Source organism: Pteropus alecto, unplaced genomic scaffold, assembly GCF_000325575.1.
Source record: "Pteropus alecto unplaced genomic scaffold, ASM32557v1 scaffold195, whole genome shotgun sequence".
Taxonomy (NCBI): Eukaryota; Metazoa; Chordata; class Mammalia; order Chiroptera; family Pteropodidae; genus Pteropus; species Pteropus alecto.
Window position 1 is genome coordinate 5,158,224 of NW_006438073.1, and position 27,155 is coordinate 5,185,378.

The 27,155-nt window shown below is 50.4% G+C and overlaps 1 protein-coding gene across 1 annotated transcript in view; it reads left to right on the forward strand.

Annotated features, from left to right (window-relative positions):
• The window catches only part of LOC102887758 (solute carrier family 22 member 1), a 27,052-nt gene extending 413 nt beyond the window's left edge, over nucleotides 1–26,639 (forward strand). Inside the window, exons 2-11 of the mRNA XM_025049055.1 lie at nucleotides 4,938–5,137; nucleotides 6,937–7,091; nucleotides 7,965–8,133; nucleotides 9,333–9,447; nucleotides 9,665–9,771; nucleotides 12,272–12,486; nucleotides 16,007–16,115; nucleotides 22,952–23,064; nucleotides 24,116–24,215; nucleotides 26,321–26,639. Of these exons, the coding sequence (XP_024904823.1) occupies nucleotides 4,938–5,137; nucleotides 6,937–7,091; nucleotides 7,965–8,133; nucleotides 9,333–9,447; nucleotides 9,665–9,771; nucleotides 12,272–12,486; nucleotides 16,007–16,115; nucleotides 22,952–23,064; nucleotides 24,116–24,215; nucleotides 26,321–26,423 (1,386 nt within the window). The 3' untranslated portion in view covers nucleotides 26,424–26,639. The remainder of the gene's footprint in view (nucleotides 1–4,937; nucleotides 5,138–6,936; nucleotides 7,092–7,964; nucleotides 8,134–9,332; nucleotides 9,448–9,664; nucleotides 9,772–12,271; nucleotides 12,487–16,006; nucleotides 16,116–22,951; nucleotides 23,065–24,115; nucleotides 24,216–26,320) is intronic.
• The last annotated feature ends 516 nt before the right edge of the window (nucleotides 26,640–27,155 follow it).

Genomic DNA, 27,155 nt, shown 5'->3' on the forward strand with positions numbered 1-27,155 from the left:
TCCGCGTTTTGGGGAACGTGTGGATTTCAGGGGCCTGGAGAAAATACGCAGCATCCTGTGAGGTTCTGTTTCACGTCAGGAAAGAGGGAGCGGGGTTAGTGCAGTGAACGCTTCGCATGTGTCAGGCTCCAGCCCGGGTAGGCTGCATTCGTCCCCATTTAATCCTCCACAGACTCTGGGCGTCAGGGGAGGAAACGAGGGGTCAGAGGCCTTTGCAAGCCCGGCTGGGATGGGCATTTGGACGCGGGTCTGGGGAGACACGGGAGCTCTTCTCCTCGCTGCTCTGCAGAATTCACCTGGGGTCCAGCTTCCTCACCACCGGAACTGTGGGTCCCTCTTCTCAGAAGCCACGAGCTCGGGACCGCGGAACCCGGCTGCCGAGGAGCGGACGACGCCGGCCGGTTTGGATCCCGGCCCCGGGTCAGCCGAGCGTCACCGAGCAGCTCACTCGCCCTCTCTGAATCTCCGTTTCCTCGCCAGCCAACCCGGGTGATAACGACCTGCCTCGTAGGGTTGTGGGGTTCACCTGAGTTCCGTGGAAGTGCTGGCCCCACACGAGCTGGGGGACACTGGCGGCCCCGTCGATGGCCCATGGAATAGGGCCGCAGTGTCAAAGGGCCTGGCTTGGATCGTTCAGCGGGTCACGTGAGCATTTTGCTTTGAGAATATTCTTGTAGAAAAGCCGTGACGGTTTTTCCCTTCGTGGATCCTTTGGAAAACGTTGCACGGTGACAAGTGAGGGCACTTGGAAACGGGCCATGTGGTCGCCGGGCCGTGTTAGCAAAGCCTGATCTAGGCGAGGGCACCGCTTCCCGAAGACACAGAGTGGCAGGGGTCTCTGTCAACGCATTAGGGCCGTTGCTGGAGAAGGCGCTGTGTCCCCTCTTCCTGCCTGATCCGTACACCGTGGGAGGGGAGAGGGGACAGAACAGCAGGTGTCCTCCCCTTTGGGAGGAGCCGGTGCTGGTGCGACTTGCTTTTTGCGGCACCGCCTGACCCTCTGGTGTCCAAGGCACCCTCTAAAGACAGAGAACCAGTTAGCTGACTCGCCGCCTGGGGACACTGAACTGTCCAGCATTCTTGCTGTGACTGTAGAAGCAGCCCAGGATGAGGCGTGCTTGTTTTCTGTGCTTGAGACATATTCTGTCCGTACAGCAGCGGTCCCCAACCTTTGTGGCACTGGGGACCAGTGCTCCTATGAGAATCTGATGCCTGAGGATCCGAGGTGGAGCTGAGGCGGTGATGCTGGCGCTGGGGGGGGCGGCTGCAAACACAGATGAAGCTTTGCTCACTGGTCACTCATTTCCTGCTGTGCAGCCTGGTTCCTAACAGGCCACAGACCCTTTCTGGTCTGGTGGCCCAGGGGTTGAGGACCCTTGCTGTAGAGGATCGAATGCAATCATCCCTCTGTTCATTTAATAAGCCCGCTTTGAGCTTTTCCTCTGTCGTAGCCCTGGGCGTGGAGCTGAGAGGCGGACGGAGAAGCAAGCTGCGAGGTCCCCTCTGGGAGTCTGCAGTCTCTGGGCCTGGGGGGGCGAGAGTAACACCACCTGTGGGTGAATGCAGAGGGCCCAGGGGGCTCTGAGGAGGGCGTCTTAGCCGCCGAGCTGATCACCGGAGTCACCGGAAGGAGGCGGATGTGAATGGAGGCCTGGGTGGTGTTCTGAGCAGCAAGGAGAGGGGACAGGACAGAGAGGAGGAGCATGTGCTACGCCCGGGAGCGATGACTTGTCAAATGGATTCGATCCAGGGTCCTGTGTGGGGTCGGGGTGGAGGACAAAGATTGCACCGGACATCCACTAAAAAGTGGCGTTTCTCCGAAGTTCAGATTCAACTGGGCACCCTGTTTATTTTATTTTATTTTTTCTTTTGCTAAGTCTGGCAAGACTTCCTTGGTGCCAAACGAGGGAGTTTGGTTTGGGTCAGGCAGCAGCACAGTGAGGCGGTCCAGCTGGACCTCGGCAGCGGTCCGGACGCAGGGCGGTGGTGGGGTTGAGGGTTTCCTCCAAGGTGGGCAGAGAAATGAGCCCTGGTGAGAAATGTCGACCGACACGGTTGTCCCAGCAGATTGAGCAGCAGATTGAAGAGACGCAGGCCTGACCTGGGCTGGGAGGATGGCTCTGGCTTGGGGTAGACGGGCGGATGGAGCCACTGAGAATGAAGGCTGGAACCCAGGCTGGGGGTGGTTTGGGCAGGAGGAGGAGGCAGTGAGGTGCTGGCCTGGGGGTCATCAGCCATGGAGAAGAGGGGACAGACGCAAAAGAACCGAAGCAGCTTTAGAACCGATCTGTGGAACGAATAGTGGCTTCTAAGACCTAAGTGTCGGTGAGGATTCAGAGGGTCCTGGCAGTGCTCACGGCGAGTGAGCGGGGCGTGGTTGCAGGAGACAGTTCACGGCTGCTGGCGGCTGGGGCACAGCTTCACCTGGAGGGTGTGGGACTTGACCGAGGAGAGTGAAGGTGGTGAGAGATGGGGCATTGGGGTCAGGAGGACAGGAGTGACCCCGGACGGCAGCAGTGGGCGCCCCTGGAATGCCCCCTGCTGATGGCTTCTGCAGATGGTGCCTCCACGGCTCACCCTGAGCTGAGGCTCATTCCTGCGGAATTTACCTTGGTTACTCATTTCCACAGAAAGAATCTTTAACTCAGCCTCACCTTGGACGTTGGAACTTTCTGAAGGCTGATGATGAGGCAGCTTGTTTGATTAACCCCGCTGGGGCCAGGGGCAGGGTCATGTCCCTGGGGAAGGAATGTGCCTGCCTATTCCTGTCGCAGGCTCCCCTCCAGCCACAGCCCCACACCAGGCTCAGGCGGACCTTGAGCCTGAGCCCCAGGTGACAGTGGTGTCCACGTCACTGTTTCCACACTCGCCTGATCCCGGGACCACTGGATCCGATCTGTGACCTGCCGAGACAGGATCCACGGGAATCTGTATTCTCGCAGGGACTCTGGGTGGTTCTGGTGACTGGGTGAGCTTGGCGAATGTTTCCTGCTATTTTACAGACACCAGGCCCTGGCCCTGGTGAACCTCAGCAGGAGAGGTGACAGGGCCTGGGAGCCCCATCTAGTGCTCCCCGTTTTGCACAGCCCCAGGCTTTCCCAGGCGTGCACATATGTGCCAGGGGCAGTGGTCAGGTGTGAGTTTGGGAATGTAGGGGGCATGGCAGGTTTACAAGCCTTGCAGGTGGCTCCAGACGTGGCTCCTCAATGGAGGCTGGGGGCAGATTTTCCTCAGCGGGACACGGTGTTAGCAGGGAAGGCCAGGCACCCCTTCATCCTGCTCTGTGGGTGCTCTGGCTTCTGCACAGTCTGGGGGCAGGACGGACCCAGGACACTTCAGTTAGGGGAGCAGGGACCTCTGACAGATGCTGATTGCAAAGATTAGAATGAAAGGCAGAACACAGAGCCTGTGGTTTTAGTGACATCTAGTGTACACAGAACATCACATTGGGTGATGTGGGTGGAGGCTACAAAGAGACAGTTGGGCACTTGGAGACACAGCCCCTGGGCACAGCCAGATAACACCCAGCGGCATCTGTCCCCTTGTGTGCTAATGGCAAAGGGCAGGCAGGGGAAGCTCCTGGGAGAAGGTGTGCTTCCTGATGGATTTCAAAGGGCATGAACTTCGGGACTGGCAGAAAGAATGGGGGAGATGAGAGCGTCTGCCCCCCAGAGCTGAACTGCTTTCAGGAGCAGACAGCGGGGTCTGGGTGTAGGACAGATAATAGGACAGGCACGTTGTCAGTTTCTGCAAGTCAGGTGGTGACACCGAGTTTCGCCTACATTTTATTTTAAAAAATGCCCATGACAAGGACTTAAGAGGTCGGTCGGATGGAACCCCAGGCTGACTGAGTGCAGAGCCCAGGGTGCTTGACCTCTGGGGCCGAGGCAAGGATGTGACTCAAACTGGCAACTCCAGAGATTTGAGGGTGATTCATAATAAAAACTCCATTTGAAAAGCTAAATGGTTTATTATTTACCCAAACCGTTTTCACGTGATTTCTCCCCTCTGCGTTCACAGTAGCTTTGTGAGGAAGACAGGACAGGCGCAATACGCGTTTCAGACTGGGAAACCGAGGTCCGAAGTCGCAAAGTGACTACCCTGCCGACACACCCCATGGGGCATCCGTCAGGGTGGGGGCACGAATCCACAGTGAGCAGGGCGGTGCAGGGAGCAGGGAAGGAAAGGAAGAGTGTGTCCCGTGCACAGGGCTGTCGGAACGGGGACGAGTGAGGCTGGCCGTGCCCCTCCAGGCCGTCTGGTCTCCCTGGAGCGTCACCTTCTCCTTGTCCTCTGAGCAATAACGAGGAGGTGGCAAAGCTTCCACGATCAGGCCTGCCACCGTGCCAAGGCGGGTGGGCATCGCCCACGCTTGCGCCAGGCCCGCGGGGCGTCCCTTAAACCCAAACGAAACAAAGCCTTCCCCGGGCAGACCTCCCCTGCCTGTCCCCGGCCTCCCTGCCCGTCAGTCTCCCCCTCCCTGGCTCTTGGCAGGTGGTCCCTCTGAGTCTCCCCGGCCCTCGGTCCCACCTGCACGCTGCGTGCCGTGGGCGCACATGCTGCCCCCGAGAAGCCCGCCTCCTCGCTTCTGCATCTTTGCTCAGTTTTTCTCACGTTGTAACTCACAGCTCCAGCAGTCACGACAGGATTTGCCTGATTATTGGCAGACTTTACACAACGAACTCTGTAATTCATAGGTACTTAATTAAAGGCTTTTGACCAATTCTGGAAAATGTTCTATTTATTTTGCTACATTCCTGGTTTCGGAAAATTACTTTTCTGTATTCTTTTTAGAACATGTATGTATTTGCCACATTGTCTTCTGAAGGCAACAGTCTCTTCGGTGTACACATAGTGAGCGTCGAAGCTGTGATATTGACTGAGACTTGCCAGAAATCTTAAACGTGTCTCGTGAAAGTACGGTTGAGAGACAGTGACGTGCCACCCCAACGGGTCACGCATCCGCTTTGCTGGAGGAGAGGGCGGGAGGCGCGGCTCGGCTCACAAACGTCTCGCGTTTGCGGCCCCTGCAGTTCGACCTGGTGTGTGAGAACTCCTGGAGAGTGGACCTCTTCCAGTCGTGCGTGAACGCCGGCTTCTTCATCAGCTTCCTGGGGGTCGGCTACGTCGCGGACAGGTACGTGCAGGCCCATGCCATGACGCATGGCGCCGATGCTCGGTGGGGGGACGGGGGGATGCATTTGGGGCACGGGGGTGGAAGAATGCGGTCAGCTCTTGGCAGGTGGTCTCTCTGTTGCAGAAGTTGATGGAGTTGGGACAGGATGGGAGCCAGTGCTTTGGACTCCTGTGGGGAGCAAGGCGGACGCAGGTGGAGGCTTGGGGTGGATTTCAGAGGATGACGCTGCACGCGGGTTGCATGGTTAGGATCGGCCCTGAGAGAAAATGGGGACAAAGCCGAGGTTTGTGCTTCGAGCAGGCGGGTGGGGGTGGGGCCCTCTTTTGAGATGGGTCAGGATGGGTTAGGAACAGAATTGGTTGCGGCTCTGAGCGGGGGAGCGGGGAAGCCATCGAGAGTTCTGTCTTAGAAGCTTTAAGATTGCAGATGTGTTCAGAGTAGCCTGCGGGACATAGAGTAGAGTGAAACAGGCAGTTGGATAGATAAGCTGCTCTCAGAAGAGAGGTTTTGGCCCGAGTTATAGGTCTGGGATAAGTCACCAGTGATTGGTATTTGAAGCTCTACATCATATTTGAGATAAGCGAGAAGAAAGTATAGAGAGAAAGTTTGCAGAGGTTGGTAGGGAAGGAGGTTTGGAAGAAATGGCAGCAAGATAGAAGGACAGTTGCCTCCTGGGGGAGCGTGAGGCTGCAGAAAGCAGGAGAGGAGACTGGCCCGAGGAGGAGCAGTGGTCAGAATCAGGGGACACGGTGGCCGTGAGCGCCCACGACGCGAGCGGTGTCAGTGGGAGGGAGGCCGAAGGAACACGAGGGGTGAGAACGTGGAGTGCACACGTGTGGACAGCTCTGAAGGATGGCTGGACATGGCGATGTCCCCGGGAGGCGAAGGGACCGCGGGGCACAGGCAGGGGGCTGGGCCCGAGGGCAGTGGGTGTGGCGGCTTCCATCAGAGATACAGAACGAGGGATGGAGGAGACGGATGCCCGTGCTGTTGGGGCCGGGTATTCCGGGGCGAGGAGATGTGGGCTTCCCACGAGAAGTTCCTGCATTTAGTAAAGGGCGAGGACGTCTAGGGGCCGGTGTGGGTGGCACGGGGAAGAGGCGGGACGTTGGAGGCGAGGAGGTATGGCGCGGACGAATGAAGCGTTAGGTTGGAGTCTCGAAAGGATTATGGCAGAGAAAAGCAGAGGACCCGGGCCAAGGCAGAGCGCCTAGGCGCGGGCGAGGTCATCGCGGCGGCACGTGAGCTGGTCCCTCGCTTCCTTCCTTCCTACGGAGACCGTGGGATGAGTTACAAAAGATTGATCAATAAAGCATGATGCGCGGATGAAGTTTAGCAAATTATTTGCCCATTTCATTCTTGAAAAAATGGAAGAAAGTTCTTAGGAGTTATGTCATTAGAACGGAATATTTTCCCAGAAAACCTTTTATGACCATTGATGAGACTAACTATATGAAAAGCCTGGTTTCTGGGCCATGCTGTTACATCTCGTTAATAATAGGACAGTCTGGTACATACAAAGGTCCCGTGAGGAGATGAGCTGGGAGGGTCCCCGAGGGGAGCCACCGTCCTCGGCTGACGTGTCGCATTGCCAAGAGCAACCAGGGTTCCTCTTTAGGGTGATTTAATTAACCTCAAAAAGCTGCTGTTCGCTGAGGACGGACGAGGCTGGGACTTCATGTGGGACGGGGGTATCGGATAGACCCCGGTCCCTCGGGAACGCGGTGACGTGCACGTGCCCACCTGACCTCGAATATTCAACACCCCTGCCTCCCCTCCCCATCCCCTTGCCTCTGAAGGTTCGGCCGTAAGTTATGTCTCTTGGCCACAACTCTCATCAGCATCGTCTTCGGCATCCTCATGGCCATCGTGCCGGACTACACATCCCTGCTGCTCTTCCGCCTGCTGCAGGGGCTGGTCAGCAAGGGCAGCTGGGCAGCTGGTCTTACCATGAGTAAGCATCGCCGCCTGGGGGCCCGTGGGTTTTAAGGAGCCACAGAGTCAGGTGGGGGGAAGAATGGGATGGATCCACACGTGTAGCCAGTGTCACCTCTGCAGGAGGGCCCTGCCCAGCGCCCCGAACTCACTCCCAGTCACCTTCCCTCAGCCACACGGTCATCTCCTCACGGTCCTCTCTGTCTGGGGCCTGCCACCCTGGTGACGTGCGCCTGGCTCCCTCACCTCCCCGAGGCCTTTTCCAGATCCCATCCCCGGGGCCCTCCCCACCGCTCTCTGAAAATCCGCAGCCCCTCCACCCCGACTCTCCCGAGTCCGCCGCCACCACTGAACTACTCGTGCCCCTGTCACATGTATCGGATTCTGACCAGGCATCTAATGTCTTCACTTGTCGTTTGTATTGTCTGTCATCGCTCATGAGAGTGCGAGACACGAGAGCAGAACTCTGCCCACTGAGTTCATGATGCGTCCCTGTCACCCAGAGCAGCCAGGTCCCTGGTAGGCGCTCCAAGATATTTGTTAGATTAATGAACACTCCTGCGGTCATGAAGAACATTCTAGCTTGGTCTGGAGCTTACAGGAGGAAGACTTGGCTAGGGAGAGCCACAGAGACTTAGAATGAGAACTCCAGATGGCCAATGAGGGGACGAGAAAAGGGACAGCTAGAGAAAAGCGGGGAGCCTGAGCCGAGTGGTATCAGCAGCACGTGGGGAGGAAGGTGGGACTTGAGCCTGGTCATCATTTGGGAACAGGAGAAATGGAGGACCCACGGGGAGCAGGCGGTGGGGGCTGGGCTGGGCTCACGAGGAGGAGAGGAAAGGCTGGGGGTGCCCTTCGAGGAGCCCGGACAGTGACGTGTCTCCTGTTTCAGTCACAGAGTTCGTGGGCCTGGGCTACCGAAGAACGGTGGTGATCCTGTACCAGACGGCCTTCTCGGTGGGGCTGGTGCTGCTCTGCGGGGTGGCCTACGCCCTCCCCCACTGGCGGAGGCTGCAGCTGGCCATGTCCCTACCCACCCTCCTCCTCCTGCTCTGCTTCTGGTACCACCCTTCCAGTCCCGGAACCACGCCCAGTTAGACTGCACGCTGACCCCGCGGGCCCACGGGCCGTCCTCCCGGCGGCCAGCGTGTACCGCCACACATGCCACGCGGGGTGTCCCAATATTACAGCCTGGCCCTCAGTACGCAAGGACCTACCCTCACATGGAGCCCCCCACATACAGACAGGCGATGCCGCAAGGCGGACAAAAGTCCACCTGGCCACCTGGCGGCCATTTGAATGAATGAATGAATGAATGGTTGAATGAATGAAACATTCTCCGGGGAGTGTGCACATTCGGCCCTTATGAATCAGAACCAGCTCACATGAGTGCTGTTAATTTGATCAGCCGTGAGTGCCTGGCAGCGTCTGAGGAATAAGCAAGTAGGGAGATGAGTTTTCACTGCGGGAGAGGGAATCGCGGGCCGCAGAGAGGGAGGTGGAGAGAAATATCTCATCAGTGTGTACCATTTGTCACCGTTTTGCTGGAGACGAGTCTTATCTGTGGGTGGCACTGAGTAGACCCGAGCTCCGCGGGTCTAAGTGTTGCACATTTACGTTCAGGAAGAGCCCGCCTTCTCCTTGTCAGTGAGAAACGAGGGGCTGTCCAGTGGGCAAGGACCCCCTGGCGGAGTCTGGACAGTCGATCAGGGCGGGGCTGTGGCTGAGCGTTTTCAGAAGCCGTTAGGCCAGACATTCCCGAAACTTGAGCTGTAACATCTTCGCCCTGTTTGAAATATACAGCATGGGGTCCATTTGGTGCTAAAGGAAAGTGCATACAGTTTTTTTTTGGAGAGCTTTTGAGACTTCGCCAACAGCCCTTGAATACATGGAGACATCCTGCCGTAACGCAGGGGTGGAGCATCCATTATGTGTGAGGAATTTCCCAGGGGGACAGGCTGCCAGCTTCCAAGAGAGAAAGGGACCCCTGCCCCATGGAATAAAGCCTGCGGAGGGCAAATGCCTGTTTGGCCTATAAACCTGAGCAGGTGGCACTGAGCGTACCAGGCCCTGTGTGGGCCTCTCGGGCCAGCACACGCTGACTCCAGATCCTTGTCCACCAGCTGCTTTAGCTGCTTGAAAAATTCCTGGCGTATTGTGAGGAGAGTGAGCTGCTCCCCGCAACGGCCTCACTCTGCTCAGGGCTGGACATCGGATGAGCTGTGGGAAAATGCCACCTGCTGGTGATTTGTGTCCACAGGTACGTGCCTGAGTCTCCCCGCTGGCTGTTATCACAAAAGAAGAACACTCAGGCAGTAAAGATATTGGACCGTATCGCCCAAAAGAATGGCAAACCAACTCCTGCTGACCTAAAGGTGACGAGCGAGCAAGGGGGTTCTCAGGTTGCTAAGTTGTGTGTGTTTGATGACTTAGAAGTCACCCCTGGGACTGTCTCGGGAGGCGGGAGGGCAGGGTGGAGTTCGGGGTAATGGACGCAGAGTGTAGCCACAGCGATGGGGACCTCGAGGGGACCCTGAGGGCTTTTCCTCCTCACGGCAGTGTGGACACCATGATGCTCTGACTCCCTTCTAGATGCTCTCCCTCAAAGAGGACGCCACCGAAAAGCTGAGCCCTTCGTTTGCTGACCTGTTCCGCACGCCACAGCTGAGAAAGCACACCTTCATCCTGATGTACCTGTGGTAGGGGCCTTCCCTCCCCTCCCCTTCCTCCCGATGGAATCAGCATGCTGCCCACGCACGTGCGCACACACACGGGCACACACACACGGGCACACGGCAAAGGGAGGGACCGGCGGGGGGCGGGGGAGCACGAGAAAGGTTTTAAGGTGGTTTTCAAGTGGTTAAAGAGCTCTTAGAAAGTCGCCCTCGTTTCTCCCTTGAGGACTGAAAAGGGCAGAAAGGCCTCATTTTAGTAAGAGGGTCTGACATGCGGGAGGTCAGCAGTGGCCCAGGTGAGCTATGTCGGAGCGTTGCCCCTAACCCCACGTGGCCGGTCTTCTGGGCACAGCCAGGTGCTGACCAGCACCATGAGATTCAGTGGCTCCTGGCTCTTTTGAGCAGAGTATCCCTCCCTGTTTTAGAGCTTTGGAGACCCCTCGCGAGAGTGTCTACACTTTTGTCACCCACGGGTTAGGATACTCACGCACACGCACGGCTTCACCCATGCGCCCCTGGGAGCCCCCGCCGCTGCCGCCTCAGCGGATGCTGGGTCAGGGTGCCAACGTCAGGGCTTTCTCCTCAGCGTGAGGGTGGTTCTGGTTATCCGCCCGCCCAACACCTGGCCTCAGCAGCTGGACTCCGCGCCCCCAGGCACCCCATCAGCCGCTCTGGGCTGGCACACTTGTTTGCACGTCCATGTAAGGCTTCACTGGAAGTCAGGGTCTGAACTAACGGGGCGGTTCCCGGCACACTGTAGACCCCCCCAAAATACTTGCTGAAGGGTGAAGTATGAATAAGCACCGCTCCGTCCCAGGTTCTGTAGACGCAGGCTCGCTGTGCCCTGTCTCTGCCCACCAAGCACCGGCCGCGTCTCCGTGCTGCCCAGAGCCCTGCGTCCAGCCACAGGGTGGACGGGTCGGCGGGGAGCCTCGGCAAACACGCGGCTGCCTGGGATGCTCGGTGTTCCGGGCAGCAGCGTCCCTTCCCTTCCGGGCGACGCCCCCCCACCCCCCACTCCTAGCGGCTCCGCCCCCCGTCTGCCCCCTAACGCAGGTTTTTGACTGTTTCCTTGCGCCCCTCCACCCGCTCCTTTGGCGAATTTTGCTCGTTCTTGAAAACGTGTCCGGAGTCAGTCACTTCTCATCACCTGCGCCCCTAGTTCCCTGCTAAAGGATCGTCAGGTCTTGCCCGTGTTCCTGGAGACGCGCAAACGCCCCCCGCCACTGGCTGTTGTTTTAACGTGTACACGCAGTTCATGGGTTCTGCCAGAAGGTGGCAGCCCTGCACATTCGGTAATGGGCTTGCTTTGTTTCGGACAGGAAAATCTAGGTCGTGCATTCCTTTCTCCCAAATCAATCTCTGAGTTTGCAGGAAGCTCCTTCCTTCTTGTTCTCTTGACACTTCTGTCTAGTTGGGAGGAATTTGGGACCAGAAACGAAAGGGTCCCAATGCTTCTCTGGGAGCAGCTTTATAAAACCAGGGGGTTTATTAATGAGAAACATCGGCTGAGAGAGAGAGCTCGGTTTTGGAGCTGATAGGCAATTTACATGCTGGGAGAAGACAGTAATTTCTTATCAACCAAAGTTTCTTCTCCCAGTGCAAGTACCAATATAATCATAAAATGTTTCCAGCCCCTCAAATTCTACGATCTTTCTAAAAGTGTCCCACGGGAGTCTCTAAATTTCCTCTTGAGCGAGCGCAACTTTGAGACTGGTCCCATCGGTCTGTGTGCCATATTCCAAAACGTGGCTGTTCTTTCCTGGGACGCAGAGGGAGGGTCGTGCAGCCGGGCGTGGGGTGGAAGAGAGTCAGTGAACAGCAGCGGGAAGACGCAGTATGGAGTGATGGAGGGCGCAGCACTGGATGGGGGGACGCTGGGCCGGTGTCTCTGCTTGCTTTTGTTCTGGATACTTGATCTTGGAAAGATGGCAGTGACGACCATGAAAGCTCATCTTTACCGAGTGCTTACTATGTGCTAGGAACTATACTGAGGACGTTTTATCCACTCACGTCGTGAATACTCAAGACAAACCAATGTGGTAGGTGCTATGATCTTCTCATTTACCAATGAGGGACTCGAGGCACAGAGAGGTGGGTTAATTTACTAGAAGTCACACAGCTCCCGCAGCTGTCTGATTCCTGAACCCGCTTGCTCACCGCTGTCTTCCGCTCGCCCCCACCAGGGGCCTGTGGGAGCATTAGATGGGGTGCGGGGTGTGCAGTGCTCAGTGCAGGCCCCGGCACCTCGCCGCACAGCAAGCCGTAGCAGTGATCATTTGAGATCTCTGGGAAGCGTGGGTACATTCCGTGAGTCACACTCTCACATGAATCACGACAGGAGAGGCTTTTCTAGGACACCTTTTCTGGTCTTTGTCCCCCTCTTCTCATATGGCGTTAGGACCGTCTAAATCAAGTGGCACGTGTGTCTCTCCAACTCACAGGCCCTTCACGCTCCCAGCCTGGACTGCGCCTCCCGCCCCCTGCCCAGGGCTGGCCTCTGACTCGGCTTCTCTCGGCTCAGGTTCACCAGCTCTGTGCTCTACCAAGGCCTCATCATGCACCTGGGCGCCACGGGCGGGGACCTCTACCTGGATTTCTTATTCTCCGCTCTCATGGAATTTCCGGCGGCCTTTGTCATCCTCGTCACCGTTGACCGTGTCGGCCGCCTGTACCCGATGGCTGCGTCGAACCTGGTGGCGGGGGCGGCCTGCTTAGCCATGATCTTCATTCCCCACGGTGAGTTGTCCCTTTTCATCCTCTTCCGGGAAACTGGCTTGTGGGAACGGCGTTTTTGCCGTTTGATAAACTCCCAGAACAAGAACAGAGACAAAGACCGTGACCTTAACCCACAGCCATCATTTTCCAGTTTGAAGTTGAGGTATAAGGTACACACGATGAGCAGGTTACAAGGGTACAAACCAGGGAACGTTTACGTGCGTGCTGTGTATAGCTGGGTACCATGACCTAGATGAAGGCGCAGAGTTTCGGACCCCTTGGAAGACGCCTTCCTGCTCCTTTGCAGTCGATAGTCACCACCCAGCCAGTATCACCCCCACCCCGACCTCCGCCGCCACAGATTCGTTTTGACTTTTCTTAAACTCCACGTGAAGGGAACCACACCGGATGTGCTCTGTGAGTTGCCTCGCTGCCTTCACTCAGCCTCACGTCCGTAAGATTCACCCGGGTCGTCACACGAGGGCGTAGCATGCCCGAATACCACACTCTGTCCCTTCCCCTGTGGAGTGACGCTTCGTGGTTCCCCGTGTCTGTCTATGGGGATTAAAGCCGCAGCGAACATTCCAGCCGATGCCATTTCTCTTGGTGCGTGTCCGTGAGTGTGCCGGGCTGAGGGGCGGTGTGAGGTTAGCTTTAAGGCGACGCAGCAAGACAGCTTTCCGAAGTGTTCACATCCTCCCCCCACGGGCTCTGGCTGGTCTTCCTCACCCAGCCATTGCGGTGGATGTGTGCTTTAGTCCATGATTCTTACACTCCAAGAAGAGCCGAGACAGATTCATTTCAGTCAGTTTTATTTTGAGTACATAAGTTGGCTCTCTCATTTTTGTTACTTTTGAAAACGTTAAACAAATACCAAGGCGGATTTGCTATTTTCCCAGTCGTGATAGCTCGTGTTCTGCCCTGGTGGGTTTACTGAGTCATGTTGACAGGCTTTTGGGCAGGGTACCGTGGGAGACGTCCCATGAAATCTGTGCAGATGCTTCTCGATGGGGTCACATCCTGATAAACCCATCGTAAGTTGCAGATAACATAAGTCGAAAATACATTTAATACACCTAACCTGCCGGACATCATGGCTTAGCCTAGTTCACCTTGAACGCGCACAGGACACATTACCCCCCAAAACGCTGGCAACGCAGTGGGCTGCAGAGTATCGGCGTTCACGGCCGTGATGGAGTGGCTGATTGGGAGTGCAGCTGGCTGCCTCCATCCAGCATCGTGAGAGAGCATCGCCCTGCGCATCGCTAGCCTGGGGGAAAGATGCTCAAAGCGTGGCTTCTACTGGACGTGTGTTGCTGTCACACCATCATGAAGTTGAAAAATCGCAAGTTGAACCATCACGAATCGAGGACCGTCCATATTTTCAAGAACCGGGTCGTTCGGATCAGGCTGGAAGCAAAAAGAGGCAGAGAAAGAAGTGTCGGCACCCTCCCCGCCCCCCACCCCACGTGGGGAGGGGACTCCCAGGGGAGGGCGGGAAAAGGGCAGTGGCCCCAGAAACTGATTTAACCCATTTTTCTCTCCCTCGGCCCTGTTTCTGGAATCCTGGCAAGGCGCAATGAACGGGCAGGTTTTTGTTTGTTTGTTTTTTGTCGTATGTTATTTTATCCCATCCCCCCCATTATTAAGACAAGACAAAATCATAGAAACAACCTCCTACTTGTAATTCTAGGTAGCATATGATAAAAAGTATTTGCATACTTTTAATCAAGTAGAATCAATGTGAATCTTTTAATTATCCATCTTTAAATTGAAAAAAAAACTATACTTAACTTCAGCTGTTGGAAAATATTATTTGACAACTTCAGGTGACATAATAACTTTTTTTTTTAATAAGGTGAAAAGGAATCAAGTACTAAGGCAGGTGTTTTTTAAATAACAGCACTGAGTGCCGACAAGGAGCCTGAGGTCTGAGACTTCAATTGTCAGTTGGTCAGAGCTCAGGGCCCTCCCCCCAGCTCCCGCCCTCTCCACTTACCTCCTCTCAGTCCTTGTCACATCAGGTGATAAGCATTCATTCCCCCTTCCTGGAAATATTTCGAGCAACTTCCATGTGGCCAGGAGGCATCAGGGCCCTAGGATGTCAGAGTGAGCCTGGGAGAAAGTTCCTGCTTCACAGAGCTTACACTCTAGAGGGAAAGTGAGCAGGGGGAGGAGGGGTGGGGAGTGGATTCTTTGTGCAGAGGTCAGGGGCGGCCTTAGGAGACCTGCATGAAGCGGGAGGAGCCCTGTGAACATTTGCGAGGACCCAGAGGAGAGAGAGCTGTAGGAATCCCGTGACTAGATGTGGGTGAGCAGAGGTGAGATGGTAGCAGTGAGTAGGGGACAGCCTGCCCTCGGTTTCATCGCTGGTGGCTTTGCGTAGGGAACCGAGGTGACCTGACCGCAGTTCTAAATGTCCCTCCGGCTGCTGTAGAGAGTGGCCCGAAGCTGTTCATGTACCATGGAGCATCTCGCCAAATCTAAGACCCCAGCACTGTGAGCGAGGCCCTCTCTCTAGGTCTTTTGTCCTTACCTTTTGGAGGCTGGAGGTGTGGCGTGTAGTCCTTAAGTTGCTCCCAGCAGGTAGAGAGTGGCAGGCGGCTGAGAGACACTGTGATGGACTCAGCAGGCAAACTTCTTCTTAGGTCACTGTGTCCTCTCTCCTTACAGCCTCACACTGGCTGAGTGACATGACGCATATCCTCCATGAGTAACTGGTGTTTGGGGACAAGGATGAAGACGATGTAATATCGATGACCTCAGGGACTTAGTGAGTGAGCTGGCGTGTCACAGGAGCCACTGGCATTTTAGTGTTTAGGGTGATCCAGGTGAAGTGGATGGCATGCCCGATTCTTTGATCGGTCCCCAGTAAGGAGGTGGCAGCTTTCTGGACCTGTCATTAGGGCCCCATGGCAGTGGGCTAGGATGAGACAGGTTTTGCCTCCCTAATACGCACGATCTGAGACTATTACAAAAGATGTTTCAGCTAGAAAATGTGTTTTGGAGTGAGCACTAGCTCGAGGGTTAGAAATCTGATCCATCAGTGCCTACTGCCTAAGGGAACCATGTTTATTGAGGATCTACTATGTTTCTGGCTTCGCGCTAGCATGCACTCTGCTGCATAATAATTAGAAAGCCAGCTCTCATGGTGTGCTCATGTGGACGCTGGACATTATTACCTTTAAGTCTCACGGCAACCTATAAGCTGGGTATATGTATTCCCATTTTATGGCTGAGGAAACTGAGGCTTAAAGAAGCCAGCAGCCTGCCCAAGTCACGCAGCTGACTTCAGCAGAGCTGAGATTCAAAAAGCACGTTTTCCACCCCCGCACAACGGGGCCTCCCCTCACGTGTCATTATCAAGACCTGAAATCTCTCAGGACTCAGTGTTCTTATCCAGAAATGAAGGGTTAGGTAAGACAAACTTGCCAGCCCTTCTAGCTCTGAGTCCTGACTTCCTAATGTGGCTCCTTGTGGGAGGTGACTCCGCGGGCATGGTCCTCACTCGTGTTCCCTGCCCTCTGTGTCTGCTCTCCAGATCTGTACTGGTTAAGCACCGCAGTAGCTTGCCTTGGCCGAATGGGGATCACCATCGCGTTCCAGATGGTGTGCCTGGTGAATACTGAGCTCTACCCTACATTTATCAGGTGAGTGCCCAATGGTGGTGTGGGCGGTGGCCCCTGAAAGAGCCGTGAGCCAGCCAGGCCAGTGAGGACCAGCATTTGCAAGACAGCTCCTCAAGGCGCCTCCCAAGGCTGATCGGTTTGGATATTGCGATGGGGGTTTGGGGTTCAAAGAGAAGATCAACAGCTCGTTACAGAGAGAATGTGAAATGATTGGGTTAGGGGCACAGAGGAGAGAGCCCTGGGCAGGAGCTCATTGTGTAAACCTCAGCACCACTTAGATGTGTAAGCTCAGCAGCTCCACTGACACCTCTGGGTGTAACTCGCTTCAACAGCCGTTCGTGTTTGTGCAGTGATGCGAGGCGTTTCCAGACCCGTGATGCAGGCCTGCCCTTAAGATCATTGTTGTCCTCATTTTACACATGAGGAAGCTGAGGTTCAGAAAGGAAAAGAGACCTTCCCAGGGTCGCACAGCTAGAGTGGCCTTGAAGCCAGTGCCTTCCCTGAGACACAGCGGTACTTCTCCGTCACCTGACCAACAGGCCCAGAAGACTCATGGTGTAAAGTCAGGTTTATTGAGGTAGAATTTTCTTGGAGCAAATTCAGTCTACAATGCACCGTTGGATGAGTTTTGGTCATATATATTCGTTTAGCCAGCACCACAATCAGCATAGAGAAGTCCATCCCCTCCACACGCCTCCTCAGACCCCTTTGCAGCCAGCCTCCCCCAGTGCCCACCTCTGGCACCTGTCGATACTCATCTGATTGCTCGCTCAATGGTTTTACCTTTTCCAAACTGCTCCGTCAGTGAAATGATATGGCACGTGGCCTTTTACGTTTGGCCTCTCACATAGCACCACGGGACCCAGCCATGCTGTCGCGTGTATCGGTGCTTGGTTCCTTCTTGTTGTCAAGTGGAACCCCAGTGTGGGGTGACCTATCATGCTTTGTTTATTCATTTACCAGTTCGTGGACATCTGGGCTGTTTCCGCTTTGGCTATGATTACAATACAGCTGCTAATAAACATTCATGCACGGGTCTTTGAGCGGATGTACATTTTCATTTCTCTTGGTTAAAAATTTAGGGGTGTGTATTTAAATTTACGCGAAACTGTCAAAATCTTTTCCTAAGTGGCTGCACCATTTTGTGTGGTATCAGCCACGTGTCGGAGATCCAGCTGCTCTACGTCCTCATTGGCTCTTGGTATTGTCGTGTTTTTTTTTTTATTTTAAATTTTAGGTCATTCTTGGAGGTGGTGGTATTATTATGACTTTAATTTACATTTTCCTAACTACTAATAATATTGAGTGCCTTTGCACGAACTTATTGCCATCTGTATTTAGAAAACTTAGTTTAAATAAAGATTATTTAACTACTTTATTTAAACTTAATTCCGACCTTTGATAGAATTTAGCATATTTCCTTAAACTCGTCTTTTCCTCTAAGAAGTCTTCTAGTTCTCTAGTCTCCTCCTCCCGCTCAGCGATCCGAGCCCCTCGCTGAGCCAAAAACACAAAGATGGAGCCGCTCCATTCTTGTGTCTTTTCTGTCCATCCTTCTGTTAAAAGGCCTTGTCTTATACCCTCATTTGAAAAAGGTTGCTTGGACCGAGTACAAAGAAATGAAGGCAACTTAACAAGAAAAGCCTCTACATTTGGCAGTTCTGAGCTCAGAGTCTAAAATAGCCGGGCCAGACAACCCCATTGTCATGGCCACGAGACTCAGGGACGGACACAATGCGAAGTGTCAGAGGTGCCGAGTGACTGGTCCTGTGGGGAAGAAGACCGAGTAACTTGTCTTCGAGGAGCCTGGGACCCTTTGTGCAGAGCCTGCTGCGTGAAGATTCTCAAGAATAGAAGGGAAACCAGATGTTCAGAAACAACTTCAAATGTGACCCCCGCACACCACGTCAGGCAGTCATGAAAGTTCTGGTATTTTCCACCAATGGAATCAACTCTAAATTGTTAAAAAAAGGATTGTCTCTGCTATTTTATTACTTGGAAGCACTTGAAGTTGAAACAGGCGCTTCTTAAACCGTTTTGACCCTGCTTCCCAATCGCAGGGAGCTTTGGAGCTGAACAGCTGGCTTTCTGTGTGCACTACATATTGCCAAGGACATTCATTTGGCATCGATATGCGCTGCCTTGTATTGAAAATTGTCTTTTTCTTTTTACCTCCTCACTATGTTATGAGCACCTCAAAAACAGGAACTATGTATTATTTTAAAGCTGTACTAACTAGTCGCTAAGTGCTTCTAGATGGACTAAATGAAGGAAGTATCACAGATCTGTGAATTTCAAAGAAGAGACCTAGTTCTCTTCTTCTTGCTTCTGGGTATTTATCAAAAAAAATTTTGGTTAAGACTTATTTTCTTAAAAGAGTAGAAAGTAATGGTGTCTCTTCTTTCTCCTCTTGGAAGTCACACTAAAGCTGTTCGAAAAATGAGAAGAAAAATAAACCTTGCAAGTGTCATCTGTGGAACTAGGATGAGCCTGGAAGACAATATGTATGAGGAAGGGCTGCCTAATGCAGTGAGGGCTAAGAGGGTCCAGAAGCATCCAGGGAAGCACACCTGTGGTGGCAAATTTAGACAAAGCCAGCAGTTTTCCACAGTAGGAAACGTATAACGCACAGCCCCGTGTTTGGAGCAACGGGAGGGACGCAGCACTTAGAGATGTTTGCTTCCTTCCCCAGATGGTGTGTGGTTGGTGGGAAAGCAGGGAGGGCAAGACTGTGAGAAAACGTTCAGGAAATTTCCAGAGAGCACGGTGGAAGCTACCCTACATGAGGAGGGGTTCTGCACGGTCAACCCTGCAGATTGGAGATAAGAGAGGCCAAAGCATCTAATCACATACAACCCTGGTCAGAAAGAGAATTTCTACTAGTCTAGAACATGGCCTGGTCCCTCCTCACAAATCCTTCTGAAATCACTGATACAGGAAGAAATCACAGGATTAAAAGATGAATAATAAACAAAAAAGTTACTTGCCCAGGAACTATACAAATATAATATGAGAAAAAAGGGAGGAAGGAATAGGAAAAGCAAATTGAAAATTAAGAATACGCATCAAAAAATATTGTCAAAAAGCAGATGGAAAGGGTAAAATATTTTTAGGAATATTGTACTATAACTAAGTGCAAAATGTTAAGGAATCACTCACCTTTATAAAATACAAGTTTAAAACAGAGATAGTTCTTGGGAGAATATGTGGCAAGACAATAGAAGAAATTTTTTAAAATTAGAAGACTTCTTGACTTGATTCTAAAGCAAAACTTAAATATTTTCTGCATAGTGGAAGTGCAAATTTTTTTCAGAAAGGTTGAGAAGAAAAAAATGTACAAATGCACAGTAGGTAAATGTAAACTAAAATATTGCAAGAGCCACACTCTTATCAGACAAAATCGAATTATGGCAAAAATATATTTAACGAGAAAAGGAAGTCCCTAAATAATGTTAAGGAAGGAATCTACAATGGTCTCACTGGGGAATTTTATAAAACATTTAATTAATAAAAATCTCCAATGATATTAAATTGTTCTAGAACAGAAAAAAAGGAGAAAAATTTTTCGAAAATTTGTTTATAAAGCTATCATAATATTGGCTTTAAAGAACGCCAAAGATAAAGGGAACAAAGAAACTTACAGATAAATATTTTTAGGAATATTGATTATCCATCCAAAATAATATTAAACAGAATAGTGGAGCACATTAAAATAATATTACAACTCAGATGGTTACTCTGGAAATACAAAGATAGCTCAAGGTTAGAAAATCTAATACTATAATTCATGCTCATAAATTAAAAGAGAAAAATTGTGCTACTATCTTCACAGACAGAAAAAAAAACATTCAATAAAATTCGCATTTTCTTATTTTTAAAATCTCTCCAATTTGGTTAGATAATTTTACATATAATTCTCTCCATATACTTTTTTCAGATAAGAACTGTATCACTGAAAACTGATAAATAGAGTAAATTATGAATATATTTAAAGATACAGTGGCAAACACTAAGGGGGGGTATAACCAACCAAGATGAGGTCACGAGAGGAGGGATTGGGAAGGAAATGGAAATGCACTAATTTTATAATTACTCATTGTAGGAGTAAGAAATTATACAAGTGGATGTAGAGGAAGAAGCTTAAAAGTAAGACCTCAAAGGAGAACACTTTTCCTGATTTATCGTTCCCAATTAACCATGTTTTCAAAATAGAGTTCATGATTTTTTTATAGGATACCAAATTATCTGGCACCAAACAAGGTAAAACTTACAATATCTGGCACCCAATAAAAAATCATCCAGCAATGAAGAAAAAAAAAGAGAACCTATATTGAGGAGAAAAATAAATCAATCTAAGTGAACCCAGAAATGACACAGATGACAGAATTAGACAAAAACAGTTTTTTAGGTATAAAGCAGTTTTTATACCTATGACCTGTATGTTCAAAAACCTACAGAAAGATCAACTCTGTTAAGTAGAAACATAGAAGATATTTTCTTAAATCCCCAAACTTAACTTCTAGAGGTGAAAATTATAATATCTGAGATAAAAAATATACCAGATGAGTTAACGGCAATTAAATATTATGGAAGAAAGTGCTAATAAACTTGAAGACATCAATGGAAACTATTCAAAATGAAATTCCGAGAAAATCGTTGAGCTATGGGAAAACTCCAGCACATGTTATTGAAATCTACGGAGAAGAGTAGAAAGGGGAAATACGGAGACAGAAAAAAATATTTGAAAACTTAGTGACCAAAACTTTTTCAAATTTAATAGGTACTATAAATTCACAGACCTGAGAATATCAATAAATTCCAAAAACAGCGAAAAAATTGAGAAAAGCACATCATAAAAATCTTAAAAAGTAATCATAGAACAAAGACATCACAACGGGAACAAAAATAAGAACAGCAGTTTTCTCATTGGAAACAAGGCAAGTGAGAAATACCCCAAAATAAACAAATACATCTATGAAGTACTATACAACTTCTATAAAGTGCTAAAAAGGAAAAAACCAATCAACCTAGAGTTCTTGACCCGGCACAAATATCTTTCAAAAATGGATGGAAAATAAAGACTTTCCGAGACGTACAAAAGATGAAAGAATTCATCGCCAGCCACCCTGCACTACAAGACGTGTTAGTCTTTCAGAAAAAAGAAAAATGATATCAGATAGAAATCTGGGTCTACGCAAAAAAAAAAACCAAAAAATGAAAAGCGTTGGCAGTGGTAACTACATGGGTAAATAAAACTATGTATTTATTTACTTTTGGTTATTTACTTTAAAAGATAATAAACTGTTAAAAGAAGAGATTGGCAAGTGTTTCCTAATAAGCCAGATGATGATAATGTTTTAGGCTTTGTGGGCCATGTATGGTCTTTGTTCCATATTCTTTTTATTTTAAAACTCTTTACGTAAGAATCATTCTTAAGTCAAAGGCCATAATGATGCTAGATTTGGCTATAGTTTGCTGACCTCTGATTGAAAGCAGAAGTAACAACGTGTTGCAGGATTAAAAATCTATGTAGAAGTTAAGTCGTGCAACGCTAGGAGAGAAGTGTACGTGTTCTTGGAAGGCTCACAGACAGTCCTTGAAGTGGTCTAACATATCAGCGGAAGGTAGGCTGTGCTTAACGATGAGTACCGTGAACCCCACAGCAAAACTAAAAAAATAACAGGTTTGGCTGTTAAGCCAACAAAGGAGATCCAACAGCATCGTTTAAAATAATTCGTAAGAAGGCAGAAAAAGAGGAAAAGGGTAACAAGGGACAGAAGAAACAAAAAGAAGACAAATAACAAGATGACAGACTTCAATAACAAATAACAGACTTCAATCCCATCCCAGCAATAGTCCTAAGGAATTTAACTGCCCTAAACACTCCAGTTAAAAGGCAGAGATTGTCACATTGGACAAAAAGTGTGACCCAACTGTATTCTGTCTATGAGAAACTCACCTGCAGCGGTAGTTTAAAAGTAAAAGAATGAGAAAAGTTGTTGTAAATTGAGGTGGTGTAAGAATAAAAGAATGCAAAAAAATAATCACGCCAACACTAATCAAAAGGAATCCTGAGTGTCTGTATTTATATGAGACAGTAGATTTCAGAGCAAAGGCAATTACCAGGAATGAAGAGGGTCCTTCCAAGGAGTTCGCGTGTCCTCTCCAGCTTTCTCTGTCCTCCATTCCTCAATATCCTCTCTCTACTCTTCCCTACGTATCCATGTAAAAAAAAAATCTGCTCACACAATCAATTTTTCAACACTCCAAACACCAACTGGGTGTCCTATAATTTAATTCTGACATTAACTACCTGGGGTGAGTGCAGACCCTGCGGGCTAAGGGATCAGTCCCACACGACTGTCCCCACTTCGGACGCCAGTTGCAGGTCTTAGATTGTCCACCTATTCTTTTGACCAATTGGTTATAAATCAGGATTCCCATGGCCCCTCCTCAAGTTCAGTAATTTGCTGTAATGGCTCATAGAACTCAGGAAAAACTCGTACTTACATTTATTGATTTATTATAAAAGATATTATGAAAGATATAGATGAGCGGCTGGGTGAAGAGATACATGGGCGAAGTCTAGAAGAATCCTGAGCACAGGAGCTTGTTCCTGTGGAGTTGAGCCTCTGCATGTATAGATGTATTCGCCCGCCCAGAAGCTCTCTGAACCTCACAGTGCGCATGCTTGATTAAACCGTGGGCGGTTTGGTGATGAACTTGCTCTCCAGCCCACTCCCCTCCCTGGAGGTTGGCGGGGTGGGGCGTGGGGGTGTGGGCACTGTGTTTGCTCTAGGATAAGATTCGCACTGGGAATCACGGACATGTCATCTTTTTTGTTTGGATTCCACCAGGAACCTTGGGGTGATGGTGTGCTCCTCGATGTGTGATTTAAGTGGGATCGTCACCCCCTTCCTGGTCTTCAGGCTGATAGAGTTTTGGCAAGGCTTGCCCCTCATTTTGTTTGGTAAGACTCCACGGGACATTGATTATCCCTTCTTCCTGGCCCAGCACGAGTACTCGATAAGTACCTGATGAGTAAATGATAACCCCCGCCGAGTTTACAGCACGGCACCTGCTCCTCAGCTATGTCCTGGCTCACTGTCTTGCTCCATGGGAAGGGAAAGATCAGGTGTCATTCCTGGGCCAGAGGTTTATTTACATCCTATGGCTCTGGAGCCCAACGATGCATCCTATAGGACAGAATCCGAGATACCTTCCGACGTAGCCTCCTGCTTTCTTTCGAGATTGAGCCCCCACTCTTGTGCATTCACCGTGTAATTGCTGGAGGTTTCAAGATCTAAATGATCACCCCTCTCTGCTTCCCCGTCTTAACAACTGGGAACAGACACAAGCAGACAAATGGAATCGCAGTTTCGAGTCAGCTTTGCTGCTGTTAAGGATGGATTACGGAAGGAGCAGCGGACTTCCTGCCCTCCCCACACCTGGACCCGGGGGCCTCCGAGACCCCACGTGCCCGCTTAGTGGAAGGCACAATGGCTGGTCACGTGCCGAGAGCTCTCGCATGGGGACCAGGCAAATCCACGAGGGAGGGGGAGGAAGGGAGGGGGGAGACAGAAGGAGAGAGGAAGGAGAAGGGAAGGGGGAAGAGAGGGAAGAGGGAAGGAGGGAGACGGAATTGTGTAACGAGAGAGGCCACCATATTTTTAGCTACACTCTATATCACGCATATGGATAATAAAATAAAGTAACTAGTCAAAATAGCATTTCATATTGTCCTTGAGGTGCCCGAATCAACAAATCCCCTAATGTTTAGCATCGGCTACTACAGAACTTCATACTCACATGGAAGTGAGGTAAAGGCACCATTCCCCACCTTACTCTGGCATTTCCCCCGTCATTCCACTGCTTTAGTTTTCTAGATGTTCCTGACTTTTCTTTAAACAGTGTCTTTCACACAAGCATCATGTAGGCATCTCATTAGTGAGCTGTCACCATGCCCGTAAATGGTATTGGCTGTGCTCTCATGGCTCCTGTGAAATCTCTCTCCTTTGAAGTGGCGTTGAGTCTGGTGGCCGGGGGAGTGACGCTGCTTCTTCCGGAGACCAAGGGGGTGGCTTTGCCAGAGACCATCGAGGACGTGGAGAAGCTCCAGAGGTGAGGCCTGCGGTACCCAGGACTCTGGGCCAACGTTAGAACTATCCCCAATATCAGCAGCACTTTCCATTTCTTCTGTCCTAAGGGTGTAGAAGAACTTTACAGATATTTGCATGTCTTTTTTATTACTGCAGAGCTGATATATAGAGAAACATAACACAATTGACTTTCTAAGGAAGGAATGGAAAGCAGGGACGTGCATTTTTGGGTGACAGCTCACTGTTCTAAACTGCAGGGCAGAGGACGATTTGCCTGCGATGTTGGCTGAACACTGAGGCCCCTAGCTCGCCCAAGAGCTAATGTCTCTCAGCTGAGAACTATTTTTAAATCCATCTTCTGTCCTGTGAGCAATTGTTGGTTCAGGTTCCTTAGGGACTCTCATCACGAGGAAGAAAGGCTTAAAACTTTTGTTCTTGTGACAGGGACAAGCGCTTTAATGGACTTTCAGATTCTACTCTTAAGGCAATAAGAAAGGAAAGGAGAGAACGTGCTTGGTGTGGTGACCTCTCAGGCCCCTTCCCAGCTGGGTTCTGTGGATTCTGTGGAAAGGACGTATGTCCGTATGAAGTAGAGAGAATGTTCCGTGGCGCCAGGAATCCGAGGCGGCCATCCACTTGGCCATGTGGCTTTGGGAATGCCATTGAATCCTGTAGAAGTTTCACTCCCTTGCCTGAGGAATAAGCATGATGATATTTAATTTAGAAAGTCGCTGTAAAACTTTGATGAGATAAAGTAGGTGACGGTGACCGAGCCATTGCCTGGCACATAGTAGGAGTTCAAGAAATCGTAGATTCTCCCCATTCTTCTTGCATATTGTGTGATCTTCTCAATGGTTTTCAAACCTTCGTATGCAGAAGAATCATGAAGGGAGCTTATTAAAATGCAGATAACCTGGATCTCTTAGGTTTTTGACATAGCAAGTGAATGGTGGGACCCAGAAATCTGCTTTTAATAAGCTCTGCCAATGACGCCTGTTGAGGCACCCTATAAACCTCACTTTCAGAAATTCTGCCTTTCTCGGTACTGATAAGGGACAAACACCCTGTTTTAACTCTAATCACATTTTGTAGTTGCTGACGATAGGCTTCTTTTTGGTTCCAAGTGGTAGGAATATATAGCTAACACCGATTACGTGATTTTAAAATGTTTCATTATTTGTTACTAGGCAACCCTCTCATCTTTTAAGACATTTTGTTTGTACCTTCGCTCCATGCTCTTCGCCCTCGCTGCCCGGCCAGGGGAGGCCGGCGTTCCTCCTCCAAGCCACTCCTCTCCCTGCACGTCCCCAGGTCTCAACGTACTCTTCACATTTCACAATAACCGCTTATTTCATCATCTGCCTTCTCCACGTCACTGATTTCATAAATAGGAGCCACAGTCCATCAGCAGAGAGGTCGTTTCCTTCACCCCTTCTTCCCTGCTTCCCAGGGGAAAGCGTCAGGGGACGGGGGTCACAGTAGCCTTAGCTAAGGTTTCTGGAGCTGTGCGTTGACTTCACTGAAAACCTCGTGCATCCTTACTTGATCCCCTCAACACGCGATGAGGCGGCTACTATGCCACCCCATACCCATTCTACACATGAGGGACGTGGTGACAGGTACCCCAAGGTCCCAGGTTCGAAATGGCGTGTTGGCTCTAATGGGATGAAGTTAGGCAGCAACACAGTAGCTGCTGTACTTCCAGGGTCAGCAAACTCGTTCTGTTAAGGACCAGGTGGTAACTATTTCAGGCTTTGGGGCCACCGCTCAACTCGACAGCATGAAGGCAGCCATAGATGATACGTGAACGGGTAGGTGAGGCTAGGTTCCCGTAAAACTTTATTTATTGGAATTTCATCTAACTTTCAAGTGTCAAGAAACAACATTTTTGTTTCGATTTTTAAAAACCATTTAAAAATGTAAAAAACCACTCCTAGCTCACAGGCCACGCAAAAGCAGCTTGTCGGCCGGAGCTGGCCCGATGCCCTTTCCTCTTCGTTGCTTGTGGCCCTCGTTCTGCCTTTCGGTTTGGGACTTATGCCCATGCACAACTCTGAAACAGTTTCTTAATCAAGATGTTGATTGTGTGTTTATCGTACCTTTAATTTTTATTTCTGGTTCCTACAGGAAAGCAAAGCCCAAAGAAAACACGATTTACCTTCAGGTCCAGACATCCGAGCTGCAGGGTCTAGGGAGAGATATTTCTCTGGGGACCAAGGGGCAGAGATGACGCCGGGATTTTTCATGCTCCATAGCCCTTACTTCCCTGTGCTCTTCCTTGTACTTCCCTGCCCCCAAATCAATACCGGTCCTGAAGAACACCTGTGTTTTATATTGCTTTTCTTCTTTTAAACATCCCAAAGCCCTGGCTGTCTTTCTAATGAGAGCCATTGGTGGTGACCAGGCCCTTAGTTATCTAAATCATTTTGAAGATCTAATAAAATGTAAAGACTGCTATAAATAAAATATTCTTGAAAATATTTGTCATTTCACTCGTGGCCGAGGCCGCCTCTGACGTTACTGGGCTGCTGCCAGAGCTTGTGGGACCATCTCCCATGCATTCTAGATTTTAGTCTCTCATGCATAATTGGCTAAAAAAAAAAAATTAAGATTTCGAGAAGGGTGGCTGTGGCTAGGGGCCTAGGAAGAAGACAAATTCAGATTCAAGAAGTGTGGGAAACCGTTTTTGCCAAAGAGCTAGGACCGCCAGAGATGCCTAAGGCAATGGGAAGGAGACAGAGACACCTAAGTATGACTTCAGCATCATAGAACAGGAATTACAGTCGGTTGGAATACGCTGAGACTGAGAAGAGTCCATGATAATACTCAACAGGAACAATTAGTAGAAACGGCAGAGGAGAAAGCACTCATGCGTGTCTCATAAAGTTTACAAGACGTTCTGTTAATTGTTCAACACAGCTAATGTGAGTTCTTTACTCGAGGTTAGATTATACCAAGGTGA